Source organism: Sinocyclocheilus anshuiensis, unplaced genomic scaffold (assembly GCF_001515605.1).
Source record: "Sinocyclocheilus anshuiensis isolate Anshui unplaced genomic scaffold, SAMN03320099.WGS_v1.1 scaffold63, whole genome shotgun sequence".
In the NCBI taxonomy this organism is placed as follows: Eukaryota; Metazoa; Chordata; class Actinopteri; order Cypriniformes; family Cyprinidae; genus Sinocyclocheilus; species Sinocyclocheilus anshuiensis.
In genome coordinates, this window is record NW_015552625.1 from 2,622,495 (window position 1) to 2,632,023 (window position 9,529).

At 37.1% G+C, this 9,529-nt stretch overlaps 1 protein-coding gene across 31 annotated transcripts in view; it reads right to left on the reverse strand.

The window, feature by feature from the left end:
* The window catches only part of LOC107666428 (calcium/calmodulin-dependent protein kinase type II subunit gamma), a 63,122-nt gene that overhangs the window by 32,094 nt on the left and 21,499 nt on the right, over positions 1-9,529 (reverse strand). For all 31 annotated transcript variants that reach the window (XM_016457744.1, XM_016457729.1, XM_016457743.1 and 28 more), the window contains exons 3-5: positions 4,798-4,857; positions 924-978; positions 291-356 (exon numbers count right to left, since the gene is read on the reverse strand). In XM_016457744.1, the coding sequence (XP_016313230.1) occupies positions 291-356; positions 924-978; positions 4,798-4,857 (181 nt within the window). The remainder of the gene's footprint in view (positions 1-290; positions 357-923; positions 979-4,797; positions 4,858-9,529) is intronic.

Consider the following 9,529-nt stretch of genomic DNA (forward strand, 5'->3'; position numbering starts at 1 on the left):
TTTTAATATGCTGATTTGGTGCTCAAGAAACCTTTCTTATTATAATCAATGTTGAAAACAGTTGTGCTGCTTAATACAGTAGTTTTGTGGAAATTGTGATACATTTTTTGTGTTCTTTGAAACACACAAATGTCTTTACTGTCACTTTTGATCAATTTAATGCATCCTTGCTCAATAAAAGCATAAATCTCTCTCTGACCCAGTGACCCCAAACTGACCCACAGTAGTGTATATTATATATAAGTGACAACTAAACACTGATATGATTTTAGGTGAATTTTTAAACTTACCTTGCATCTGCTTCACTGTAATATTCTCTTGCGACGATGTCTTCAAACAATTCTCCACCAGTCACGCTACAAGAAGAAATACAGGCTTTATCAACAGCTCAAGTATGGAGAACCCACAGCGGTTCCATTCAGCTATAAACTATAAAGAGCACGAGGCCTGTAGAGGAGTATGTGGCTAATAAAGAGTTTTATCACCACGGGCCAGCACTTGAGTGTTGGGTGAGCGCTATCAGAGTCCTAATGATACAAGAGCCCTGAGACAGGGCCATACAGTCACAATCTACACACATACACTTATATGTATGTCTTGCTCTCACACACACTGCAGTTACGCAGAGGAGTCTACACCTCAACAACACTGATAATCGTTTAACATGATGTCAACATAACTTAAGCAAAGGAGTTCAGAAATAAAGAAAAGTATTCTAGGCTTTTTATGGTACAGAGAAATGGGCCTACTGGCTAGAGAATAAAGTTAAATTGTCATACTTCAATTATATTTTCCTGTAATTAACACAGTTAATTACTGCCAAACAAGGCTGAAAGGAAGTGGAAAGTGTGAGTACACAGGCGTCAATCCTGTTTTACACAGAAGTAAGATGGAAGATCACAGTGTCTGACTCAGATACTTACAGGTCAAAGACCAGGTAATGAAAGCCTTCTTCTGAGATACTGTCATGGAGACGCACTGTTGAGGGAAAACAGAAAGAGAGAATGAGGTAAGACAGAGAAACAACATAAGCAGGATGAACAGAAGGAGCTTTTATCCTTTTCTTGACATGCCCATGAAGTCATCCTCATTAGCTCCATTTCAAATCCCAACCTTGCTGCCTAATGCCTTCTAAGGCAGCATCCTAGCTGAAATGAACCTCATAACTGACCCATTTGAAACGTTCATAAAGAGCAACTCCAAATGCCACACAAATAAAACTCAGCACAGGACAGTGGTCCTTCTTGACTCGAAAGCCCCCCATTGTCTCCATAATATTCAACATAATATTCAAAGCCCCCAATCACATAGGGCAGGATACTTTTAGTATTTCTGCTGTAATTATGACAAAGCTGCTTGTTTTTATATACAGAAACTGGGAGTATGTATATACTGAATGAATTAACAACAGTTCATGATGTAGTTTCAGACGTTTAAAGAAATGTATTTTTTGAAAGAAAATAGTAGTTATTGAGGCGTAAAAAAAGAAACATTTCAGATTTTAATTTTAGATTAAATGTCTTGTTTTTACCCTTTTAATTTAGAATTAAATGATTTCAATATATTAATAATAATTCATTGTTTTAAATACATTTAAGTTGTCCTGTGGCCCCGTTGAAATTTTGCTGAGGCTCTCTAGTGGATCCCAGCCCCTGTTTAAGAAACATGTAATGGAAACAAATAATAGGCAAAAGCATTTCACATTTTGTTCCCATTTACATTATTAACAATTTTTAATTTCCTTTTTAATCATTTTTAAATATTTTTACTTTTTAATTAACATTTTAGTACATTCATTTTTTTTATGCAATTGTTTTCTCTGTGAAGGATACATGCAACAAATCATATTAGATGGCAATATTAAGACAAATATTTTTATCTTTGGAAAAACAATTTGATCAATTTTGCACAATAAGGCCGAGCTGTGAAAAATACATTTGAACTTCATGAACTTCATGCCCACTTTAAATTAAAAAAAGAATCACAGCTGACATCATTCGTCCCAGAGAAGGAACTTCGGTCTTTGCATTACCGAGGGAGCGATGGCATTGCAAGTAAGGCAAGGAACATTTGTTATCCTGATTGAAGGTAATGAATTTGTCATTGGTAGTTACAGATTTGAAACAGTGCACCTGCCAGATCTCACACACACAGCCATTAAGAGACCACCGGCTCGCTCTCATTGTGTGTGGGTCCGTGTAAATGACAGCGTGCATTAATCTCAGCCATGTGAGGGAGGTGGCTGTGCTAGAGGAGGGCAGAGAGGGCAAAGCAGAATTATATTATCTCCACATCCACCCAGGATCACCCGCGGCGCTGACACAAACACACGCGTTCTGACAGGAGGACTGTGTTTTAACACAATTCAGACTGAAGGTGCTGTGAACAGTGTTTGAATGGAGAGTGATTTTAACAGGTTGGCCTGAGAGAGGTGTGGATAGAGTTAGTTTGTGTTGTACTCTGATGAAGATGATACTGAACTTATTGCCCTAATTTTTTTGACTTGAACTAGTGCTATACTTTACTGGTATAGCACTAAAATGGGAAAAAGGAATAATACTAACCGCGTCACAAGAATATGTGTTTTGCAGTAGTGTAGCTGCGAATGTCTATAAAAAAATATGCATATATAAAATAAATAACAAATGTAAAATATATACACAATACTGTTCAAAAGTTTTATTTAAAGACATTAATACTTTTGTTCAGCAAATGTTAATTAAACTGATCAAAAGTGAGAGAAGTCGCTTAATGTTAATGTATATTGTATAAAGATTTCTATTTCAAACTAATACTGTTAAAAAATGAGTTTTTATTGTATTGTTTAATCAAATAAATGCAGCCTTTGTGAACAGTGGAGCATTTTATATTCCTTTTTTCCCCAAACATTTATTTGTATTTTATACTGCTTTTACAGATCTGAAAACCTACTTTATTTTGCATTATTGTTCACTTATCTTTATCTGTATTGTTACAAACCTGCACAGAACTAACCATAAGGAAAGAAGACTCTGACTGACCAATATAAAGTCTCTGTTTATTAGTAGGTTTTCATGTTCCCTGGTTAGCAGTGATATCAAACAGCTCAACATCTTTTTCGAATGCCAGTACCGGACACATAGATCAAAATCTATTTTATTGGTAGGTGAAGTTTTTTTTGCTTAGCGGAAAAAGAAACTCTGCCACAAAACACCAGTGTTGGGTGTGGGTTTTCACACTCTACTGAAGAGCTCGACAGGGATGCATTGTTCCTTTCTAACATATTGTCACACCAAAAAAATGTATGCCTGAAGACAGCTCTGGGTGAGATAGCATGAAGAATGTATGTAGATGCATGTGGGTTATGTGTTTCTGTGGGCCGACGGCAGTCATGGGTTCATATCTGCTGGTTTTTTGAAAGAGGGTTTGTTGACAACAAACCCCACTATTGATAACCTGTACAAAGGCTGTAAGTTACCCTGTACGTGTTGTGTAAATGTATGTCCAAGACAAAAAAAGAGAGAAAAGAACAAGTGTGTTAGCGATGTGCTCCTTAAGAATGCTCTCTCTCCCATACACACACTTGATTGCTCTTTTTGTTAGGAGTTTATTGGCAGTCCATGCAGAAAACATGACAACCTGAGAGAGAGAGAGAGAGAGAGAGAGAGAGAGAAAGAGGAAGAAAGGTCCGTTCAAGATGGCTAGACAATAAAAAGGTACAAAAGACAGATTTAGGCCACTGGGAATGGAAGGGAGGGAATACATGAGAAAGAAAAAAGTGAGGGAGGAGAGACAAGAGAGTATGAGGGTGGGAAAGGACAAACACTTCCTAGAAAGAAGAAAAACAAGGCTACAAAAAAGGAGACGTCAAGCAGAATGTCTGAGCTTCTGTTTGCATTACAAGAAACAGATGATTTATGCTGCCAAGAATGAAAAAACTGTATTTGACTTACAGCTGTATTTATTCGTGTTGTTTTAGATGTGTTTGTTGGAGGTTAGATGTCACTGATACCAAACACCACAGGTGATTGTGTGTCACATGAACGATTGTGGCTATTAGAGTGTGATTACTAATGAACAATAACTTACATTTTAGATTGTTACTCACATAAAGCTATAGTATGAAGACTTGGAATGGCCAAAGTCATATGTTGTATCTCTGCCTTTTTTGGAGCCTACAGTAAATTGAACATTGTGTCTGACACCTCATTTTGTGAGGGAAAGTAAATGCTGACAAATTGCCACTTCTGGGTGAATTATCCCTGTTAAATTAGCTTGTGGTATGTGTCATGTAAACACAGTTAAAGGAGATTTTCTTGAACTGTACCAATCATTTGTTTTAATCCTGTTGTTTTCCTTCAAGTCTTCAAAATCCCCAAATACTTCATAATGTTTACTTCACAAATACTTACTTTTTTTTGCACCTGGTGATTATCTAATTACCCTCAGTGCCCAATGTCACCATCCTGAAACATCTTAGCCACTTACATTTTACTGTCTTCCACAGCACCGTGTTGTTCTCACACACAGAAGGGAGCCTGAAGGGATGATGCCTGTGCTATTTCCATGATTTTGCATGAGGTGGAGATTTTGTCTGTGTGATCTGTCTTGTCAGCCACATCCTTTCTCATGCCATGCAAATAATCTTGGGTTGACTGTGACTAGCATGTTTGTACAGTATGTCTCACTGTGTACAGACACACACACACACACTATTGTTCTTAATTATTGAAGGGAGAACAGGCATGTTGCATGCCGGACTCGAATCTGCACTCCCTGCATGGGTATATTGAGCACAAGCAAGTTGTTGAGACTCACCTATGTTGGGATGTTTAAGCAGACGGCAGATCCTGGCCTCTCTTTCTAGCTTCTGATGATCTGAGGATTAAACACAGAAAGAACAGTTCAGCACATTTAACCCCTGCACCTCCTCAAGTGTCAAAACACAAACATTTTTAGTGAAGAACTGCATACATTAACGCTCAAAAGTTTGGGACCTGTAAGATTTTTTTTTGTTTGCTTTTGAAAGAAGTTTGTTTGATCAAAAATACAGTAAAAAAAATAATAATAATTTGAAATACGATTACAATTTAAAAGAAGTGTTTTTATTTGAATATAATTTAAAACATAATTTTTTCTTATTAAGATGCTGAATTTTCAGCAGCCATTACTCCAGTCTTCAGTGCCACATTCTACTATTCTGATTTGCTGCTCAAGAAACATTTCTTATTACTATCAATGTTTAAAAAAAACTGAATATTTTTGTGGAAACCATGATACTTTTTTCAGGACTCAAAAGTAGAGCAGTAGTTTGAAACAGAAATCTTTCGTAACATTATAAATGTTTTTACTGTCACTTTTCGGTCAATTTCTTACAAAACAAACAAACAAACAAACAAACAAACAATAATAATCTTTCTGACCCCCAAATTTCTGAACTATAGTGTACATTTTTTCACACAAAGCTATTGTTCAGAATTGAGTGCACAACTCATATGGATCACTTTCATGACGTGTTTACTGCTTTTTGCTCATTTTGGAGCTTGACAGGCTCTTTTCACTTTCATTCAATGGAAAAGAGTGATGTGATCAAATAACCCTGAGACGGATATGAATCCCAGGTGTAAACAGGACCTGTAATTTGGCCAATGCAACCGTCCAGTGACATATAATCAATATCAAGCCTACTGCCCTATACTTAGCATAGTAATGACAGCAGTTAATGACTGTGCGTACATGTAATGGGTATGAAGTAAAGATGTCCACTTTATAAAGGAAGCAGCTGAGATTAATATAACTGCCCATCCTGGAATAATGAGCATTGATCTCTAAAAGGATACAAGGTCATAGCCTCTTTGGGAAACCTTTAGAGAGCTTTATGAGAGGGAAGTCAAACGGACACACACAAACTGCTTCAGCAGCGTAAATACATAATATAAATATATAGTTATTCTCGGCCCATAAATAATAATGTTACACACAACCATTTAGGATAGAGAAAGGGCAGGGCTTTTAATGCAGGCCGGCTGCAGGGCTGTTGGTTTCTGGTGCCATGTATACTTAATCAAGAGTGATTGACGAAAAACAAAAGTCAAGCATCTTAACTAGAGTTGTCTACATGACGCCAGACAACACCCTAGTTAAAAAGAATGCACACGTGGACTCGAACACACAGTCATCTGCAGCAGCAGGGATCTGGATCTGCTAGTAGGAATTCAAATCATGAACTCAATGCAGGCACTCCTGCTGGGTCAGATCAGTCTCACATAAACACACACTGCTCTTACACATAACATATCCTCGGTCCAAGATCACACTGTGCCAAGTGTGTGCTACTCATCTGAAATTAGCCAGACCTCACACTAAAGAAAATTTGACATAATATAATAAAAGATGCAGAAAATATGAATGTCCGAGGGCCTTCATAAGGTCCAGCCACAACCTCAATGGGATGAGTTCGTGAATGCATGTGGATCTCTTACCCAGAAAGCATTCAATCCTTCTGACAGACCCAAAGCATGATTCTCAGAAATGACATCAGCCTCAATCTTGAAGTATCAAACATTCATCTAAAAAACCATCACCACTACACTATACAAGCAGTCTGTTTTCATGATATACAAATGGATTTGGGTGTAGGATCACAGGTGGCTTAAAGCTTTTCTGAGAAGTGTGATCAAATAAACATCTCTCTGAAAGAGTGAACGGTGACTGCTGTGAGTGATGTGCGTGTGCGTACGGTTCACGGCAGCAGATGTTTTTATTACCTAACAGAATGAATGCAGGACATTTAATATTCAGCCCTGCCACGGCTCCCTACAGAACAGTTAATCTGAGCGTGAGAGACGGCCGTACAATGACTGCTGAGAAAACAAACACACACATAAACGAAACACTTCGAGTATGTGTTATAAAACTTCTTGTTTTTATCATTTGCTGTACCTTCCACATACAATTCATCCACTGCATTATAAATCAAGTTTGAAGCGGAATAAACACAAATCCACTGATAGCTGGGATCTGATGCAAACGATAAAGGCTTCTAGAAAGAGAAATGGCTTTGAGTGGCATGCTCCTCCTTTTGTGCGCTCTCTCGTTTTCTTTCTTTTTATCCCATTACTGAAGAGATAAATAAATGATGTGTTGTTCAGTGACCATCTCTAAAATCCAATTGGGCTAAGTGCTGCTTTCTCACTGTGCGGAGAGAGAAAGAGAAAGATTCAGAAAGCAGGAGCGATAAACTGACTGATATAAGCGGTAAATGAAACATTAACAGGTGTATAAGTGTCCTGAGATTGGATCAGCATAAAACTTTTATATCATAATGAGCATTGACAGGATATGATGAACTGATTATAGACTGGCAGCAACTGTATTTAAAACACACACACACACACACACACACACACACACACAAACAAAAGACCCAACAGATGGCAGGAACTTTCCATACATTACAAAAAAAGTATACATTTTCTTTTTCTAAGATGGTCAATGGAGATGACTAAATACAATTTAAAACTATGATTTGTGTAATTCTGCAATAAACATTAAAAATAAAAGTGTCCATTACTTAGATTGCTTAATAATGATACACTGCTGTTTAAAAGTGCGGGCTTGGTAAGATTTGATGGTTTTTTTTGTTGTTGTTAAGAAGTCTTAGCAAGTCTGCATTTGTTTGTACACCAATATTTATTATAACTGTAATATTGGTAAAATAATGTTTTTATAATTTAAAATAATATTATAATATATTGTTTTATAATATTATAGTTATAATATTGTGAAATATTACTGTTTTACTACTGTTATACTGTACTAATACTGTGTGGACAACATATGCTGCTTAATATTTTTGTGGAAATGGTGATACATTTTTCAAGATTCTTTGATGAATAGAAACTTCAAAAGATCAGAATTCATTTGGAATAGAAATATTTTGTATTATTATAAATATCTGCAGTCACTTTTGATCAATTTAATTCATCCTTGCTGAACAAAAGTATTCATTTCTTACTGACCCAAACCTTTTGAACAGTACAGTCAGGATTATTCATACAAATTAACATAGTTCATTGGTCTAACTGTAGCCTGTTTATGCTTACCAGGCAATGAAGAATCATATACATTAATCTTCAACGTGCAATAACAGATCAGCTTTTATGACAGCGACATAGCTCATCCAATCAGAATAGTGCATTTTATAATATACCATAAATATAGATTCGTTTTTAAAGCACACTCCATAAAGCACCACTGGAGCCCTTTATGAATGTTTGCAGGTGCTCTTTCCAAGTTCTTTAAACAATAAAAAAAAGTCAAATCAATTAGTTTCTTTCTTGTCTATCATTGGCTACAGCAAAATAATTTCTGTAAGCAAGTCAATACAATGATGACACTAGTGCAGGCAGGACTAGTATGAACAGATGCATTATGGGCCAATCACCTCAAATGCACCCATGGGAGGCTGTAAATCTCTGTGGTCAAGCTCACAGTGCAGAGAAAACACATGTAGAATTAGGCGAAAGCATGCAAAAGAGGAAGGAAACCTGCTGCCTCGTGCCTTACTGCTTTTATAGTTACAATTCCAACACAAGCATGCAAAAGGTACCATGAATATATATTTACCCCACTGTATGTATCTAAATTCAAATAGTACCATTACCACTGTATCACCACTACTGTGTTTTAATGGGTGCCATGCAATGCTATAAGTCTCATTTCTGTTCTGGATTTGTAAACAGATGCTACACAGCAAAAATCAAATGGCTCAGTTTCATTTAGCTGAGTCCTACAGCACTGAAAAACACATTGAGCAAATGTGTGCACATATGCACAAGCTGCTCTCACGGATCCTTTCACGTCACAGGACACGAGACACGATACCGTATGTATCGCACTCATTAAGAGCAGTCAGCACAGACTCTGAACAGATAGTAGGGTCACTCCGACACAGACTGGAAAGGTAGAAGGACTAGATAATACAGACTTAGTTTCACAGGTCATCATGGCCCAGACGGTTACAAATACGCTCCTGCATGAACTAAAAGGTGAGCTATTGTGCAGTGCACAGAGCTCTGAGAGAGACGCATGCAGAGGCAGTTATTTAGCCACTTGAGGCAATAAGCGGACGTCATTGTGCTCGCATTCTTTTCAGATTAGCGTCAGGGTAGATGAAAGGGCTCAAGTGCCGTTAAAGATGGAATCTGTGAGTACAAAGATGCAGGGGTTGTGCGAGGTCAATTCTCAGCAGGTGAATCTCAGGAGAAAATGTCGGAGGCTCCAGGGAAGACTCTGTGACATAAGCGCATGGTGTCTGGGGCAGGATCAGGTCTCTTCTCCCAGCACGTGAGCTGCGGGCAGATTTCCAATAGCTTGGATTTATCATAGCTGTGGTGATCTAAACATTACCCCGTGGTCAATCGAGACATACATATTAAACTTTAAGTTACACATACAGCTTACTCATAAACAAGAGACATATATATATATATATATATATATATATATATATATATATTCATTACTCTATACATATTTATATATATTT